Below are 20,494 nucleotides of genomic sequence, written 5' to 3' on the forward strand. Positions count from 1 at the left end.
GCTATACCAGTTATGTAGAGCCTCCAAATTATTATCTAAGGTCATGTCAGGATACTTAAGTAGAACCCCCTCCACCATCACCCCCCCCACACACACACACACAACCCCCACCTCCCTCCCGTGGAAGAGGAGGTACCGTGGTTCATATACCATCAAGCCATCCTGGCTGACACTGTCGCTTGTCATTGTGCGCGTCAGTGCGGAGGAATGAAACGGACTGAAGCAACAGCTGCAGTGACTGCAGTAGAAATACGCTCAGTGAGATCCCCATTAGCGCTCACTGTGAGCTCCGCTCCTAATTGCAGGTAAGCAAATTATTTTTGTCTGCGTCGAATATTGTTTCAATTATGATTTCTCTCCCTCTCTCCCTCCTTTACTCTAAATAAAAAAAACTCTTTAATTGGGATAATCAATGACTGTGGAGCCGTGGGTAAATTAAAGAGGAGGAGAGTTAGAAGTTCAGCAAATAACTGAACCTCAACATCATTCTTTCCATTACCTTTAATAATGTTAATGATAACTCCTTTTCTTTTACACAATGCTTGTTAGTGCCTTGCCTATCACGGTGTGTGTGATCACTTTACATGCTTCTGAATATCAGATAAAAGTAATATAACACTGTACGTTAATTAGAGCTACACGTGCCAGGAACTCCTACAGTTTTAACGACGTGTAACCATGTTCAGGTAACGCACAGCTCCTGCACCTGGTGGCATGAATACATCATACAGATCCAGTCGAGCATTAAAAACAGTAATTCATTTTTCTTTTCTCAGTTTCCACAGTTGAAGTTCCAGTTGGGGATGCACATAAAGAAGAAAGACACAGTCTAGGAGTAGCCCGGATCATTATTTGTGCCTCCACCCAGTCAGGCTCCGGTGTTCATTATGTTCCACCATCTGACGGATCAAACTGTTAATGGCAGCTGCCAGGGACCCACTTCGGTGTGCAATAAGAGCGCGGATGGAGACGCGCTCCAGCTGCCTACTTTCTCCACCGCGGCCAAAGTCAGGGTCATCATCACCTTTACTCTGTGCGCAGTGTCAGCTGTGTGCAATTTGGTTGTGCTGTGGGCTGCCAGCAACGGCGGCAAGCGCAAGTCACACGTCAGGATCCTCATCATGAACCTGACGGTGGCGGACCTGCTGGTGACTTTTATCGTGATGCCTGTGGACGCGGTGTGGAACATCACGGTGCAGTGGCAGGCGGGAGACGTCGCCTGCAGGCTGCTGATGTTCTTGAAACTGGTGGCGATGTACTCCTGCGCCTTTGTAACTGTGGTCATTAGTTTGGATAGGCAGTCTGCCATCCTCAATCCTCTAGGCATCAGTGAGGCCAAAAGGAAAAGCAAAATCATGTTGACTGTGGCCTGGACGATGAGTGTAATCCTCTCGCTCCCCCAGGTAAGAGAAAACATATTTAGTATGTTTTGCCTCTCGGTGGGTTGTACATCAAATACAAACTACTCACTACACACTAATCTGAGGCACGGGTTGTACATCTCTGACATCACTGTATACTAACCTTTTATTTGCAGGAGAAAGAAACCGTCAGAAAGCAGATATAGGCGCCGCCTTCCTCTACAAGTAAATCCAGCTTGTGGAGTTTTGCTGAAAAGGGAGATGAAGGTTTTTATTAAATTATCTGTTAAGTCTGCAGTGGGAAACATGATGAAACAACCTATTAAGTAATCAAGGGGCAGAGAAAAAAAAAGTAGCATGAAAAGTGCAGCTGGCTCACATAATCTGCAGTGCTGCCTATAATACAGTTTGTGGAAGACAAAATGAACACCTATTATAGCACCACAGACACAGAAACCCAATTTAGGGGTGTCAGGCAAGCTAGAATTCCTGGAGGGGGGGCACAATGAGAGTAAGAGGCATCAATGGGGGTCCTTCCCCCGAAAAAAAAGATAATAATGACGCAATTGTCTGCAATTTTACATAGGCCTATATATCCAAATACTTTAGGGGCTTGTTTTTGTAGCTCAGTAACCTCTTGCTTTATATTAGGGTAAATGCTTTATGTATGCTTTATATCTATTCAGAGATTTCTATGTCTATTATTTGAGCTATTAAGGTTACTTAAAATGACACTCATTCACTTATTTCTACACTTGCTTCTACACTCCTGCCACTTTTCTTAATAAAGAGCTAGATCTTGTCTGCTTCACCCAAACATTTTAAGGGTAATATACATTTACATAAAAACACTACATCTACAATGTACATATATCTATCTACATATAATTTAGAGAACATAGATAATAAAGCCACAGATGAAAGGAATCTTCCAATATGAAGATATTTTTTCCAAAACATTCACATGAAGAAGCATGATACAGATAAGACTGTACTGACGTCACATTGCAGTGTCTGCTCCATTAAGAGTGAGCATTAGTATCTTATTTCCCAAAATGTTCAGCCTTCTTGAAATATCTATCATCACCACTCGCCAAGAACATGTAACCTGAAACTACACCTACACATGCTGATATACAGTGACTAGAGAGAGGGGCGGAGAGAGGGGGAAAATAATAGCCAAGTGTAAGACTTTCATGTTTAGGTGAAAGTTTGTCTGCAAGGCTCCGACAGGAATCCTAACTGCATTAAATTTTCACACATTTTAAAAAGAGATTGATGCTCTACTGACTAACTCAGGAACACATCACTAAGTTATATCCTGTCCTCCAGCACTGATGTGCAACAGAGTGCTGTGTAAATGGTAAACGGATCTGTACAGCGCCTTTCTAGTTTTCCAACCACTCAAAGCGCTTTTACACTACGTGCCACATTCACCCTTTCACACACATTCACTCAGTGATGGCAAAGTCCATCGAACAGAAACTAACATTCATACGCATTCACACACCGATGCTCGGGGATACTTCGACAAGGTTGTGGGATCAAACCCATAACCTTCCAATTAAGGAACGACCCGCTCTGCCTCTGAGCCACAGCCGCCCTGTGTGTGAGTGTGTGTGCATACCTAATCTTAGGAACTGATTTCATCCTGCAACTTTTGGAATAAAACTAATTCTGTACGGAAATGCAGATTATAATTAGAAGAACATGTTTAACTCATAATGTAAAGGAAGAAACAAAACAAAGATAAGAGTAATAAAATAAAATACAAAATAAAATCAAAATCAAAGAAATCCAGATATCCATGTGCCCCCCCAGCTTAAATCCTCTGACCCAGTTAACCTTATTGTAATCAATATGCAATTTAATTTAATTTATGTTTAACCAACTTATTCATATGCCCATATGAAAACTACCATCTGTACATGGCTCCTATTCCATATAAACTGCACCAGTCAAACTCCTCCCCTTTGCTGAGAGAAAATTAGTCCTTAATCTGACTCGTAGCTGTGATGTTACCCACATGAGTGCACATAATGCTGAAAACATCAGTCAGTATAGTTATTATGCTTTCCATCAAATATACACTTTTTAACCGCTTCCTCCATTGTTGTTATGATATGTTCCAGCAGCACATGGTCCTGGTTTTGAAACAACATGTGCAAAATTCGTAACAGTCCTTCATTTTGTCTAAACTACTAAGCACAAATGAGGCAGCTGCTCACATTAATCACATTGGATTTCTGATCAGGTGTTGCATATGTACTGGGATCACTGACCCAACAGGCTTTCTGGAGGTTTGCAAATATCAAGAATGCTTATCAGGTACCTAATAATATTTAAGATGACCTTTTTACTTCTTCAAACTCATCCAGTGGGACTGGACCAGACTGGTATGAAGGAAGTCAAGATCTAACTACTAAATGTTTCCTATAGCAGCCCTGTAGCCCTAAATTGAACGTGTTTAAAGATGAAAACGTATACTTTTATGGGGTAAAAATGCCAATACCACTATATGACAAGCAAACCCAGACCACTGACATCAGTATTAAGGTAATGCTTAACAAGCCGTGCTTTGATACAAAACACATTACAAACTTGATAATCACACACCAACATTTCCCACACTCACTCAGTGTCTGCGTCAGTAGGGTCACAGCGTAAGGTATTTTTGGACTGTGTAGTTTAAAAGTGTCTTCTGTCATATCCTTGATCCATATGATCAATTCAAATTCATCCAAAAAGCAGCTGATTTTCCCTGAGAAATCCCGCAACATAAATAAGAAAAGACACATAGTACCAGTTTCTAGTTAGCTGGTCAGCACCGAGGAGTGTGGAAGCCCCCTTGCCACATATCAATGCACCTCTCATGCTCCATGCTCATGCATCCACCTTAACACTTTGAAGGTGAGTGTTTGAAAACCCCTGTCTTTCTCAGCAGCATGTTTTCAGTCCTGGTAGCCTCTCACTATGAAAGAGTCAACTTGGGCAAATGTACTGCTAAACATTCTATGGGGATAGCCGAACACTGCATCTGCCTTCACCTTCACCTTTTCTGATAGGAAAATATATAGCCTCCACCACCTTCTCATTAGTCCTAATTTTGTCTTCTATCCTGCCGCATTATCCTGCCAGTTTGTTTCTATGCATTAATAGTAGGCATTGGTTTCTTTTAACCATGACAATGAAGGTCTTCTATCAGAAGGTACCGCTAAGAAGTAATTTTAACCCAAACCATTATATTTCTCTGATCAAATAGTTTTTGTACCTAAACCCAACCAAACCTTAACCGCAGCAGTGTTACATTATGAAACAGATTTATTTCTCAGCATTGATTTAAAATGGCTTTGGCACCAACAAATTATGTTTTTCACAAGTGACTACACTGATTCAGTGTGTCATACGAATGATACTTTAGTAATCTTTGTGTGACCCTCAAGCTGCCACCTCATGCAGAGGCCCCTTTGTCTAGAAATGGAGAGAGATGACTCACAAACCATTGACATAAAAGGTAAAAAGAAAAGTCCAACTGGGAACTGTGTGTACAGTACTGGGCAGTAATCAACCAATACTGTAAGGCAAAATAATTGACAGAATAGAATATGTTTTATTTATTTTCTATTATATTATTATTATAATTCTCTTTCAGTGCAGTCCTGCATCCTTAAGTGAAATGGAAGTGTAAGGCATTTTTGAACATTCAGGGACATTTACATTTTTTAATTTTCTTCCCTTTTATTAGATAGGGTAGCTGAAGATACGATACGGGTGAGCCAGGGACATTTTATTTGTCTGAATCTTTCAATGTCTCTCTCTGAAAAAAATAATAAATAAAGAATCTGAACATACTGACAAACATGAATATTTTCTTGAAAACCCTTTACCTTGAATTGCCAAACAAGACTAATAATAAATTGCAGGCATCACATTTTCACAGTATTGGGCATATGTCGTCATTATTTCCAAGGCCAGTGTGTACAGTAACAAGAAACATTGCAGATGTCATGTCTGATTTAGACTTCCTTAATTTAACCTTCATCTGACACAGTCTGGATTTAGCTACTGAGATTGTAAATCGAGTAGCCACTCGTGAGGTGACAGGAATATGGCACCAACATTTTAACATTTCCACTTTTTTACATTCTCGAAGAAATACACTGTCAAGTGTCAGCGGCTCATGCTGCTGTGCATCTAAAGCCTTTTCTAAGTGGAGGCAGCACAGATGGTGGCTTGTAGCTGCCAATAATGTAATAACTATGTAATAACTGGCAATAACGTAATAATGTCTCAGTTCTTAATAATAAGTTGATAATAACGTAATTGGTTGAATCAATAAATGAATTACCTTTTGTACATAAAATAGCTGGGTTAAAAACAATTAAAAAGGTAATTGGAGCTGATAATGTAATAATACTTATTTTAGTATGTTTAAAGGGGACCTATTACACTTACCCTTTTTTTCTATTATATATAATGTTATATAATGTTGTCAGGTTTGGCATAAATACATAGGAGGAGAGAGTGCTGAATTGCTATAATAGTAGCGTTGAAACAGTTTGCTTGAGAAAGTTATTTAAATCTGTTTAATTAAATATTAAAACGGCCAAGAACCACTGATCTCTCAGAAATCCCTTTCTGCTGAGAAGCTTCTGGAAAGGATTCATAAAAACCTTTTCATTGTTTATTTTGAACCATTGAAAGATCAAAAGAGAATAAACCTCTGACCCTGTCTTGCATATAAATGTATTGCTGCAGTGTTTGAGGCTCAATAGGCAAAAACTAGAATTAAATATAAAACTCAGAGCCTCCGACAGATGCACAAATAAGACTTAGATGTCTACTTATAACATTTTTGATTTATTTATTTCAGTAGCTAAATGATTCAAATGAGGATTTGGATGAGAACATTTATGATTTAACAGTCAATAACAGCGATCACAGCTCCAGAAATTTAAGTTTTAAAAACAAAAACATTTGTACCATACAAAACTGGTTTCTATACATCATCATCATATGGCACCTTGAAGTACCGTAAGGCATAGATAACGGTTATGGCGAATAAAGTACGGTTTAGATAGGTTAAAGCTGCTATCATTAATATTTTTCTATTAACAATGCATCAAATGACCGTGTGTGTGTGTGAAAGGTGTCACTAATGGCATTTTCTAGATGTTTCCATCTTTTTACATGCAACTAGCTAAAAAGCACTAATAAACCACTGTACACTAGCTGCCCAACATCAAAGGGCAGATAGACCCTGCAGTTAGCAACTAGTGAATGTAGTGGAGAATTTAACAGATGAAGGAGCCTGTTGCACCAGCTTTGTTTTGTTTTTGAAATTGTAAATCATGCATTCCTACAATAAAAGAAGTTGTACCACGGAGATAAGTTACAACATAACTTTAAGTAAAAACAAAATGCTTACACATCCCTTAGGGTAGGTGTAAAATCATAAAATGTCAGAATTGTACTTGTAAAACAGCAGTTTTTCTGCTACACAGCATCATTTTTTCATTAATTGTATACCATTTTGAAACAAAGAGACGTAATTTATTGATATGATATTTCAATATCAATCTAGCTTACTACAATTTGCCACGATACAAAGTGGCAACTAACCACGTTCCAACATTCCCCAATGATCACAAAATTCGACCACATATGCAAGTGTTGTGTTTATTTCAGTGGAGTGTCTTAGTGTCTGCCCAACATTGTTGGCTTGTGTATTTTGTCCTTAAAAAGGATATAAAACGGTGTGTTTCTCCACTTCATACTCCTCTGACCTGCCTCTGACTGATTGACTTCTGGCCTGGTCCCGCAATGTTGATGTAGCATGAAATTCAATCTGGAGTCTTCATGGGGTATTTGATTTTGAAAACTGACCGGATCCTCTATGCTGTTTCTGTGTCTGACTACCTGCCAATGCGATCTGCTCTGTGCTGCTTGACATGAGTGGATCGCAGCTTCCTTCAAAAACAGCCGCGCCATGCCACTTCAGGTGGAATCACGAGCATTGTCTTGAACGGGCACAATCAGCTCTGGCAGCTGCTGCTCAGCCAGAACACGTCACAGCTGTGTCTGGTGGAATTTGGGGGCAAGGGATACTGGTTATCAGAAAAAGATAGCAAGATAGCATAACAAAAAAGTTGATATAGGCTCAGTTATAGCTATGGGGGAGCAGAACATCACCCAGTACTGCTGAACAATTTGTAACTGCTTCACCTCGCAAGTTTTGAGACAGAGGAGGACATAATTACTCAAGAGTTGTAAAAAATGGCCTCAAACTTTAGGAGGATAAACCCTGCAGTGTCTTCAATCTGGATTCACTGGTCTATAGCTCATCTTCTCACTGGTAACCTATAGCAACCAGACCTCAGCAACACAGCCCCTTGCGGTTTTTTCATCATGGTATTAACTGTGTGAACATGGTCTTATTCATGGTCATTAAATTTGATATCAGAGTTTTAGATTTGTAAAACAGGACTGTGATGAATAGCAGGAGAGAGATTAAACTCTAATGGACATGTAAAATATCGAGATGCCTTGAATCCATGTCAGGGTTGTACAGTTAACATTTAGTCACCTATATTACTGCCAAGTGACAGAGGCTGCTGGAGCACTGGACTGAATACCACAGTGCCATTGTTTCCACTGTGGAAGATCGCAGGAATAATCTCCATTTACCAATTTTGTAAGGCTGTAATCCTTGAAGTGAAAAAAACATATTTTTTCTATATTATATACTGTAGTTCTGGATATAAAAGCAAGGTTTTTTAAGCAGGTTCGAGAACAACTTCATATGCAAGCCACTCTTCTTTGTGTCAGTTTCAGTTTATCAGGAATCCCCCTGTGATGTATATACAGGCAGCTGGAGACCCTATAGCATCAAACATAATGCCGAAAACATTCTGTCATGGTGAGGACCTGGCGAGTGAGCTGAAATGTTTCTAGCTGTGTATTACGACCCCAAGTGGATCTAAATTAACTGAAGAATCAGTGGAGTAGATGTGATTAATCTTGAAATCTTGCCAGAGAAGGGAACATTGAATGTGTCATCAGGGAAAAGTAACAATAAATCTACAAGCCCTGAGCTGAAATTACATCGCAATACTAAATAAACTATCCACAATTCTAAACCTAATTTCCTGACAACACAAGAAAAGGGCTTCCTGGCAAGGAATTAAAGGTAGTTGAACAGTTCAAAACAGGTAACAATCTTAAATGAATGAATGGATTAACTAAAAACTAAAAGCAAATTTCAATACCCATTTGGGCCTTAACCAGACTGGTGTTAATTATTACCACTGCCAAGGAGGTGGTGGCGATATATAGTAATGTTTTTGCAGTGTCTGTCTATCTACCCTAGTTCGAACACCATCACAATCTCATTTAACAGAAGGGTAAAATATAAAAACTAAATAGATATAACCATTAAACTGCCCCCGTTAATTACATTAAATATTTTTTGTATTAAAATCTTCATGTCATTCTAAACATGTTTAAATATGCAAATGAGATATAACGTGCAGATGTGCATACAATTCCACAACAGAAATAAGAACATTGGATAAAGCCATATTCAAATGTATTTGTTGTTTTTTTTTTTTTAAATGAAAAATACCCATTTAAAAAAAATGATAGGTATCGTATCTGTAAAATGTTATCAAAAATGATCGGTATGATATTGCATTTAAAAGCATTGGTGTTGGCCATCACTACTGAGGAGCAATGCTGCACAGGTTAAAATAATTATATCCATGTATGGGGGATGTAACACCTTTTATTTGAGTTTTATATCACAGCCTGAAGGTCTCGAGATGGAATTAGATCAGGTGAGTTCTGCAGCTCCTCACACTTAAATGTTGAATGTACACTGTAAACCCGGATAAGTTGAGTTTACTTAAAAAATTTGAGGAAACCGGTTGCCTTAAAAAAATTAAGTTATGTTTCATGAAAATTTTAAGTTCAATGCACTAACCTCCAAGTTGATTTAACTTAAAATCATTTGTAATATAAATGTATTTGCTCATTTATTCCACTTAAAATGTAAATCTCATTGCACTTATCTCCAAGTTGATTTAACTTAAAATAATTTGTTATATTAATTTCATTGCTCATTTATTCCACTTAAAATTTAAAGCCCAATGCACTTACCTCCAAGTTGATTTCACTTGAAATCACTTGTAATGTTAATTGCTTTACCCAGTTATCCCACCTAGTATCTTAAGAGTAAAAAACAAAATTACATTTCATTAAACTGTTTTAAACCAGAAATTCTAAATTAAGAAAATAAAAAGCAAAACACAAAAGCACATTCTTTTCATGTTTTATTTTAACTTGGGGCACAGGAAACATTTTTAAACCATATTATTTGTTCTTGGTTGACCCTGGCGGTACATAACATATTTTAGAAGGGAAAGAAGACTGCCTCTTCTCTGTTAACTTCTGCTGCTCTCTACATGCACAAATTGGAAAGTGGAACCACAACTTTAGCTTTGATGTGCACAATGCCAGTGTCTTCCATGCTCCCACTATGACAGGATTGCTGGAGCACTACAAGGACCCTAAGTCCTGCTAATAATAAAACCACAATAAAACCATAAAACATGCCAAGCAATATGGATGGAACCAAACTGCTAGATCAGTACAAATACCATCATCTGATCATCATCAGAAAGACACAAAGACAGTGGAAATACTTAAAAACATATCACAAACAGTGCAAAACAGTAAACATGGTATCTTAGACGTGCAACAGAACCAAACACTGATATTTGGAACAGTGGTATATTTCAGAACACTGTTTTAGACAGAGTTGATTTTTCAGCGCTTGGATTTTTGGTGCAAGCTCACCTCTGCCCAGGTTGAGCATCACCTGCTGAATGAACTGGAAGGTGTTTTTCATGCACTTAGGGTAATCTAAGTGCAAGGCATAAATCAGTCCAAAAAGATCACAGAAGGCCTGTGGTAGGTTGGCCAGCTCCTCCATGACCACAACCCCCTCCAACACGATGCCTACTCTGGATGGGTTGAGCTGAGGATTTTCGTCAATGCAGAGGATTCCCACTCGCATCTGACTGTACAAGTCCTTGTCACTTGCGTCCTGACAGAAAGAAACAGACGAGGAGAATAAATATAACTTCTCAAACTAACAAAACACAAGGTTACAAAGTTAGCCATTAGAAATTAGTAAACACGGCTTCCTCCGCCTCCTACGTCACATCCGCCTTCTTCTTTGCTTGGCAAAGTAGCGGCGAATCGCTACTGTGCAGCGGAAGATGTCAGCCTCCATGTAGGGGGACCCGAGGTATATGTACACATAAATGCGAAATCTAAAGTAATAAAAACGTAACGACTCGTTTCATAGGGTGACTATATAGCACTAACAACATAGTTATATGTATTATTTTACATTTCTGTTAATAAATCACCATTAATATTACACACAGGACCTTTAATCACAAAAAAAAACAATGCACCTGCATCATTTACAACAAATGTAGTTACTTACAGGGAAGGTTTTGAAGAATTCAGAGGGATCATCCCCGAAGATGACTGGCAGTCCCCGAAGACAAAGGCACCTTATGTCTGTTGGCTGCGTGGTCTGCAAGATAGTGGACATAACTAAATCACATATAGTTATGAAATACATTCCATGACTTCCCCACAGTTTTTAATTACTTTTAGGGCTGTCAAAGTAACATGTTAATTTAATTATAGAAAAAATAACGCAGATTAATCAGACTGCATCCATGAGGAGAATCAGGAAACTTCAGCTCACTCTACAGCACAGTAGGTGGAAAGAGAAAAACAAAAAAACAAAAAAAATATCAGTTGAAAATATTTATATTATATTTAACTGCTGTAAACTGCAATTTCCATTAGCTTCCGAGCTAACGGGTCTCTAGCAAGTGGAAATATCCATATTACTGGTTAAAACAACGTTTTTACTGCTCACAAACAGCCACTGTAGCTAAATCTATGGACTATGGAGAGAAAATGTCTTTAACTGGTTAAAATGTTGTTTTCTCTACTCTGGAGCTAAAATGTGACGAACGTTAGCATATAATCTTAGCTGATTAAAACAACATTTTTCACCGCTCAAACAGCCAACTAACACACAGTGCCAACTCTAAAATCAAATATTAAAACACAGTGTGGTCGCTCACTCACCAGATTCAGTCTCCTGTCTCAGCACACATCGACTCGATAGTGTCAAATTAATATAACCTATACATTTTGCTTAGATATAACATGCACTAGAATATTAACGTTAATTGCTGTCCATGTAGAGTGACTATAGCACAAACCCTGATAACAAGTCAATATTTTTGTGGTTTTTGTGAATGTAGGTTACTCATGCAGCAACAAGTCTGGGACAAAATAAAGCTTTAAACCGTCTCAGCACGTTTGATAACGTGAATCTCCACTGGTATGCTATCAATGTCTTTGTAACACTCTGAAAAATATTAAAATACAACACATCTGTTTTGTAGCATCCATGTTGTTCCCACATTATTTCCCACAAAGTCGGAAAAATTACTTCCCAACTCAGGAGTGCCGAAACTGCCAATACAAATGAATGCAGCACTAATCATCAAGATTCAAATTCTGTTGTGACGAGAAATAAAGAGGCGTGGTCATGACCAAAACTTAGGAATTCCAGCCCATTAAACTAAATTATTCACACATTATATTGCTATCAAATTTAAGTATATTCTACTTCTAATTAGTAGAATATACTTACATTTCATAGTAATGCAATCAAACTTAAATGTATTGATTACATTGTACTTGATTGTTTGATTAGATAGGAAATCCGGGCTAACAGTGTAGTGAAAACATTTTTAATCAAACAGTTAAGTTCTTATTTATCTGATAATTTTTTTGAACATGGAGCAGTTCACACAGAGATGTGGTGGGTGAAGATCAAATGCCTTGTTTTTTTTGTTTCAAGATACTAATTTTAATGGCTGTTTTTAATGACCATATTTTAAATTAAAAGCTGCATTTTCTTCAGAAAGGCTTACTATAGGATTCAAATTACTGTGTGACTCCACTCTGTTAGCAAGAGAGCTAATTAAGTAGCTTGTTTTCCTACTTCTCCTCATCAACCTTTGATGTATGTGTCACATTGTGTGCTAATAAGATTTATGCAGCAAGCAGCTAATCCTGGATTTTTTCCTGTTTGACATCTGATTACAGGAGGCGTTAAACCGCCAGATGATTTAATGTGTTAAGAATGAGTGAACTCAATGTCTAGTAATGTCTGCGTCACTGTGATGTTTGTCTGAGTTTTAGAGGAAGTCTTAATTTGTCATTTCACTGAGGTGATAATATGTAAAAGTATTTTCTTTTTTTTAGATGTGCTGTATACCTGTACAGTATGTTTTGTTTTGTACCTTTGAGTGGTAGTGCTTTTACCATTTTTGTAAAGCGTTTTGTAATCTCAGTTCAAAAAATATCTTGTAATAAAGTATAATACGTAATGATAGAAACAATAATCATGGGACCATATAATGATAAAACATACTCAGCATTATCTGAATGAAATTATTCTATGAAATAAACTTTAAATTGTAGCTAAATGAAAAACTGAAACTGTCAATCAATCATCAATAATATATTGTATAATAACATTATGGCACACAGAAATTACAATTTAGAAGGTTAATAAAACAGATAAAAACAAAACAAAACAATGAGCCTTTTTAACTTGAGCTCTGCTTATGTTAACCAAAACTCAATCCAAACATTTGTGGCCTCTATGAGATAAATATATAAGTTATATATCATATATAGGAAAAAAAATATATCTCAGGATGATATATGAAATAGATGCTAAATAAGATAATTAATCGAGTATAAATATAAATATGAACCTTCAGATTTGTTGGTTTGATTGACTGATTAATGGTTTTCAATAGTACAGTTGAAACAGAAGAGAAATACAAACAATGATATATTACTTATTAATATATTCATTCACATTAACATTTGAAACAGATATATATATATATATATATATATATATAGTAGTATACTATAGTAGATGTGACCTTATTAACATATTATAAAATTTAACATAAAGAATCCCTTTCAGTAGGAACCTCCCAGGAGGTTTTTAATGGTGAACTCCTGAATAATGAGAAGTTCTAAGTGTGTAACCCTTGAGGCTTGCTCCTACTGTTACTCATTTACATTTTTAAGTTTCTTAATGAAACTATACCATGGTGGATCCTCAGACAGGGTTCCACGCTACGGACAGATGGGTGAGGACAGAGTATTAAGTGGACAGTCTCTGAGTAACTGCTTAGCTGTCTATTCCAGCTGGAGAAGAAAAGAAATGTACTACTTTCATGGACAAATGGTTTTGAAAGAATCTACATCAACATTTCCCACTTCCCATTTTGCATCATCAATATATGGCTCAGCAGTCAATCACAACTGCAATAACAGATTTGGCTATAACATATTATTTGGCACTCTTTTGCTGATGTACAGCACTCAGCCATTGCCTGCGTTCTACAACCAGAGCATATTAGTGTTTTATATTCATGTCATGCTTCTTAGTGTCTTGTGTCGATTTAATATACGACAACTTATTTGAACCCTTTGGAGTGATTCTAGGATTTGTTTCACTACTAGGACAAAACAAATGGGCTCATTGTTTTGCACAACAGACATTTATGCCTAGTTGCTTTGCATGAATTTTCAACTGCAGAGTAATAACAAATATGATAGTGTCAGTATATGCTATATAGAGATAGTGTTTGGAAACACTGAGAAATGTAATTTCTATTTTTAATGCTTAAACATGAAGCCCTCTTCCAGTTGCTCTGGATTACTGGATGACAGCTGCTGACGATTAGCTTTGACTCCTCATCATCCAGATGCTGTCAGTCTTTGTGTTAAACTCTTAAATTCTTCACATTCATATTTTAGTATATTTTATCCAGTATTCTTGGAATATACTGTGGAATATACTAGAAGTGCACCCAATGATGCCAAATTATTAATCCTTTCATATTTTAGGTCTAGGATATGGTGGGTGTAACTGGTTTCTATCCAGTCATATTCTTACAGTATTTACATATCTATGTCTGTCATTCATTGATTGCCACTCTGGAGAAATCACTGCAGGCAATGCACTGCTAAATTGCTCCCATAATGAATCCCTTTTAAGGCTGTAAGCAGAATGATAACTCGCTCTAAATTTCTTAATTGGGATGAAGATTCTGTTTATTCACCAAAATAAATTCTGTGCTGGACTCATCCCATCTGATCCTGCTGTAGTATGTGAGATCTACTATAGCAGATACAAACTGAAGCAACATAAACATCATTTGACTAAAGAGGGAGTGGGTCCTCTTCTACAGAGGCTGCCATGTTGAACCGCCATGTATCCAAGAACATAGTTTCGCGGCCACTGTAGTTTCTCCTGCATACTTGGAACTGGAGTGTTTGGCGAATAATTTGTAATTTGCAGCTACACCGCTAGATGCAACTAAATCCTACACACTGATCCTTTAATGTTAATATCTGTCTAGCTGTGATTGTGACTTACAGGATTTAGTAAAGTTTTTGATTTGACCACTTTCTGCACCACCTTTACTAAACTGTACTATTTTTATTACATTAAAAAGTGGAAAATGTATTGTATGTTGATCAGCTTAAATAGATATAGTGCATTAAGTCTATACACAGTATTTAAAGGTGCAAAACTATGTATACATAGTGTACTGTATGATGTGTGCTTGTATCTGGTACAGTATAAGTTAAAACAAACAAACTTTAACCCCCTGTATTTAGCATTTATAGGCACTATATACACATTTGATAAATGTTTTATAACACTCTATAATGTCGTGCAGATATACTGAAAGGACAAGTGCAGTTAATGACAGGTGTTTATTTTTGTACAGTACACCAGCCTCCCCTTTTGGGTGCCCCAAATACATTAAGAAATGCTTGTTAATGTCAAGCTGAGGTTTTTGCTGATTCTGTAACCTGTTACAGTACATCAGCATGACATATTTGGGAACTCTAGGTTCTCTACTAGAATGTAATATAAACCTGCCTAAACACCAGGATTTTGTACAGATTGTCAGTGAGTGACAGCAGAGCTTAAGAGGTGAAATAACCTCAATCAGCAGGCTGTTTAAAGCTTTCAAAATAATTACCTTAGACAAAAATATTTCTGTGACATCAAAATCACATTTGATTGCTATTAACAGGTACATGTATTTTATTTTGACCCTGACTAACTGACAGACCTTAGCCTTTGAATCTCCACACAAAACCCATATAAGCTATACTGATATGTTGGAGGGAAAACGGGCTCATAAAGCAGACTTATTCATGCTTACCTGGGCTGACTCATTTCTAATGGCTCAACTGTTTTACAGGTCAGCCTGTATGTATATGTAGCTATTTATCTTCATATCTGAGGTCCTCAAGCAAATGGCACCAAATTTATTGATAAAAGGAAATAGCCAGGAGCAACACTGCTGCTATTTCTATTTTCTCTGATCAGAGGCAGCTTGCAATACTCTCAAAATTCAACTCGTGTTTTATCCTTGAGGTTTGACTCTCGCTTGAGGATTTGCACCACTGTGGAGCCCTCAGATTGAATGATATTGTATCTCTTAATGAAACACACAAGTTGTAGAACGTGCTTTCATAAAACAGTTTGTATATATAGCATGCCATATTTTGCTTTGAAGTCATAATGTTGCAGTTTCTTGCAGGCACAGCTTAAATTTAAGTTTCCCATTTATGTAATGAAGACATTGTCATGGGAGACCTTTGACATTGTTGACTGAACACAGAGTTGCTGCTGCTGTTTTTAACAACTTTTTCTTACAACAAAATTAGGCATCACATTAATTTAAGTGCATTAGAGACAACCCAGGACTGGGTTTTTTTCCTTTGGGGCTTACTTCATATTTCTGCAAGAATTGCAATTACTGGCTTGATGATCAAAAGTGCACATAACCCACAGTGAGTGAAATGTTTCAGGAGCCCAGGTTTCTTCTGGGGTTTTCTATCTTGCAAGATAAATATTGTTTTTTCTTAAATGCACACAGCCAAAGGCTTTCTTTCCAGTGTGTGTCCTCAAGTGTCCTTTTATTTGACATTACATCCACGTCAGTCTGTTAGACATACCAGATCTCATTTCAAAATTACAAGGTCATATGGACATTAGACATTAGTGTGATATCAGCTGAATATGCTATTTTATAAATGCTTTTAAATGTTCTGCACATTTTACCCCGTGCTACAGTTTGATTCAAACACATTCAATAGATATATATATATAGCTATATAACGTTATAATATCCTAATTCTTATTCTTATTTTATTTTGATATTTTGTCAGTTAATAACACAAGTCCTAATCCAATTTATTGTCAAACTATGTCCAGCATCTTGAGCAACTGAGACTCTATTGGTCTTCTGACATTTATGATTGAACTTTTTCTTATTTTGTTCTCACTTGCGATACAGCTATTGGCTAAATTACAACATGGTAAATGGGCTGCATTACTATAGAACTTATAGAACTACAATGTTTTCTCATTCGCCCACGTGCACACATACTCAAATCAATGGCAATCGTTCTTCACCTCCCTCACTGACATCTCTTTCTGATATCTTCCATTCCCCATGGAGAAGAAGATGCAATGATGGAGGATGTTTATTTACCACTTTATTTGCTCACTCCTGTGTCATTTTGGGGAGTTGGCAATTCCTAAGGTGCACAGCATCTTCACTGCCCTATAATGTAGCGAGATAAAGAAAAAAATCTGGCTGTAAAAAGACATCCATAGGACACATATGTGGTTCTATTAAGCTTCCTCTCTCCTCATCTCATCTAAGATAAATTTAAAGCACCAATGTGTAGAATTTAGTGGCATCTACTGGTGAAGTTGCAGAGTGCAACTAACTGAACACTGCTCGCGGCTGTATTTGACAACCTGGGAATGAGAATGAGGCTGTGAAGTGTGTAGGAGGAACTATGGTGGCTGCGAAACACACGAAATAAACAAGAGAGTATCTACAGGCAGTATTTAGTTTGTCTGTACATAGAAACAGCTCATTATATGGTAAAGGAAATACAATTTCCATATTCAGGTGATTATACACTAATGAAAACATATTTATGAATATTATGCCAATTAATCCTCCTAAGTGTTACACACTGGACCTTTAAGGAATTGGTACCTCCTTGATGATGGTGCAGAAATGAAGAATTAGCTAAATGGAAAGCATCCATTCTGTCTTTTTGATTGAGACTTATCGCTAAGCAAAACTCTTTTTGTCCTTTCATGCAGATGTTTATATTTCACAATGTGACCATCACAGTGCCAGAGAACTTCACCCAGTGCACCACCCATGGCAGTTTTGTCCAGCACTGGCAGGAGACCCTCTACAACATGTTCACCTTTGTGTGCCTCTTCCTCCTCCCTTTGGTCATCATGATCTTCTGTTACACACGAATCCTTATTGAAATATCCAGCCGCATGGCACGAAATAACAGTAAGTCTTGTGCTTTCCTCAAAATCTGTAGTCAAAATAAATTTTCTGAGACCCAAAAATTTGCATGAGACAAAAGCAGTGTTTTCTTCTCTTCTAGTGCTGTCAAAAGATGTTCACCTCCGCCGCTCCCACAACAACATCCCTAAAGCTCGGATGAGGACTCTTAAGATGAGCATCGTTATCGTGACCTCATTCATCATCTGCTGGACCCCGTACTACCTACTAGGCCTGTGGTATTGGTTGTTTCCGGAAAAAATGGAGGAGACTGTCTCTCATTCACTGACTCATATGCTGTTTATCTTTGGCCTCTTCAATGCCTGTCTAGACCCCATCACTTATGGTCTGTTTACCATTCATCTTCACCAGGGTCTCAAGAGATGCTGCCGAGGCGCAAACACGCGGACTGAATTAGAAAGTAACACTTGCCTTGTACACATGACTCGTCTGTCGTCTCACAGGCGGATTGCCTCAGGTGGCCACAGTACAGACATAGAGAAGGGAAATGACAGCAACAGCACGAAAAGTGGCTCAAGGCCAATCTTACCAGTGAGCAAGATGTAATGGCTTAAAGAATTTCAATAAAAGGAATATTTTCTCTTAATCAGTGCTGAGCTTAGTCTTTCTCTGCAGATGACAGCTAAGATTTTGCTTTGAAATGCTTAAGCTCCACAAAAATGCAGTGCTCTTTCGTCAGATGAATCTGTTCATTTTTGTTCCACTGATGTAAGCGATGGTGTATTACAGCTCAGCCCCAATTTGTTCATCCTGAGTTTTATCGCATATAATATTGTAGATGCCACAGATCTGATTTTGACAAAATGCTGCAGATTGAAGCATGTTATTGCTCTCTTGCAGCATTTACAAAATCACCACGATAGGCTGAGTGTCTCACACGCTACTGATTGGAATTTCACAAAGCTTAAAGACCCATGTGAAAAAGTTTCAGTTCAGCAATCAAAATTGTCTTGCACCTATATGTTCCAGCACTACCCTTCATAACAGTGTGTTTCAAACAAAAACTGATAGGTTGAAAGTTCACTCGGGACACACACACAGACACGCATACTCAGCCAGGGGTGGACAGTTACAAAGTATATTTACTAAAGTACAGTACTTAAGTACAATTTTCAAGTATCTGAAAGTAACTCAACTTTTCGCGAGTATTATTTTTTTTGGAAACTTTTACTTTTACTCCACTACATTGAAAAACAAATATTGCACTCTTAACTCCTCTACAGTTCTATGAAGGTTCCTATTACTTGTTACTTTGAAGCATAGCTTTGAAGTCAGCTAAATAATTTTCTTTTCTAAAATGTCTATATGCTGTGTTCATCATAGGAGAAAAACCAATCACAGTACACTGCTCCCATGCTGTCAGTCAACTTCAAAGTGCCTGCTGCGTTTTTGAACAGTTCAATTTGAACTTAGCGTTGACAGGCTGGCTACAGCAGATAAAAATGACAATTCCTCACCATAGCCATATCTGAAGTCCATGTTTAAGATTTTTTAAATGATAAAAGATTCATTTCATTTTAAACACACACTCTTCATCACTTCATCTTTTAAGTAAGGGATAATGCCCGACAAGGTGTCCATGATCAGGAATTAATGGACGACGTGGAGGCCAGAACTGTCCTCTGCGCTGCAAAGTCCTGATCATAGACACCTCGAAGTGGTCTTGCTTATACTTGCTAAAGAAAAAAAATAAGATCATCATTTTATATTTTTATGCATTCTTCAATCAAAATCTAAAGTTTTTTATAAGCCATAACTCTATTTCCCTGGTAATACATGATCCTTCCTATACCTGGAAAAATCATCCAGGAAATAGGGCAAACCATAGATACGACTAGGCAATGGGAGATGTTTCTAGTTCCCTCCGCTTATAGAGCGCTTTCACTCAGCTACATGACAGAGAGCTAACATTATGCTAGCAAGTTTCAAAGTCAGTAACACTGCCTACAGTTAATGGGTAAATACAATTTTACAGTATGTTTAACCACAAGACCAGCTAGCTATCCAGCCACGTCATTGTCATCTCCAAATCAATATCATAGTGTACTGATGGCCGCAGCCTGAATTAATGAGCTGAGTGGACGGGATGTGGAAGGATGTGGCTTATACTAAGTATCAGTAAGTTCAGGGGGGCAGTGTAGGGGATTGTGTGTTACAGTTGCCATCCTGTAGTGTTCAAAGGATGAGCCACTGAAGGACTACACTCAGTGTTGTGATATATTTATGAGATATACAGATTTAGCTTTCATTCATTTCATTAATTTAGAAAGGTGAACAGACACACGATTCACTGGTACTACTTAGTAGGTGACCTACATCAGGTATTAATGGATACCCAGTAGCCAGTCAGACCATGGTATAGTTCCAGATAAACATCTTAAATTTAGTTGTCTGTGCTTGCAATAGTTACAATTTATGTTTGGTCAAATTACTTTTTATGGATTTCCACAACAGATTCCTGTGTGAATCTACTGTTGACACATACTACTACTAATAATAATAATAAGAGTTAAGTCAATCCTCTTAATTAGTCCCTTCAGAAATATATTATTTAATCTTGTCAAATAAACACAG

The 20,494-nt window shown here is 37.5% G+C and overlaps 1 protein-coding gene across 1 annotated transcript; it reads left to right on the forward strand.

Moving 5' to 3' along the window:
- The first annotated feature begins 205 nt into the window (after positions 1-205).
- On the forward strand, positions 206-18,503 carry gnrhr4 (gonadotropin releasing hormone receptor 4). Its single transcript, XM_051381762.1, has 4 exons — positions 206-305; positions 777-1,403; positions 17,701-17,905; positions 18,003-18,503. The coding sequence occupies exons 2-4, from the start codon at positions 888-890 to the stop codon at positions 18,464-18,466; spliced, it is 1,185 nt and encodes a 394-aa protein (XP_051237722.1). The 5' UTR covers positions 206-305; positions 777-887; the 3' UTR covers positions 18,467-18,503.
- Positions 18,504-20,494: the final 1,991 nt, after the last annotated feature.

This window comes from Dicentrarchus labrax, unplaced genomic scaffold, assembly GCF_905237075.1.
Source record: "Dicentrarchus labrax unplaced genomic scaffold, dlabrax2021, whole genome shotgun sequence".
Taxonomy (NCBI): domain Eukaryota; kingdom Metazoa; phylum Chordata; class Actinopteri; family Moronidae; genus Dicentrarchus; species Dicentrarchus labrax.

Excerpts from the sequence above, each read along its gene's own strand:
- gnrhr4 (XM_051381762.1), top strand. The coding sequence starts at position 888 with ATGTTCCACCATCTGACGGATCAAACTGTTAATGGCAGCTGCCAGGGA. Across the intron at positions 1,404-17,700 it reads TAATCCTCTCGCTCCCCCAG|ATGTTTATATTTCACAATGT; the intron begins GTAAGAGAAAAC and ends CCTTTCATGCAG. Across the intron at positions 17,906-18,002 it reads CCGCATGGCACGAAATAACA|TGCTGTCAAAAGATGTTCAC; the intron begins GTAAGTCTTGTG and ends CTTCTCTTCTAG.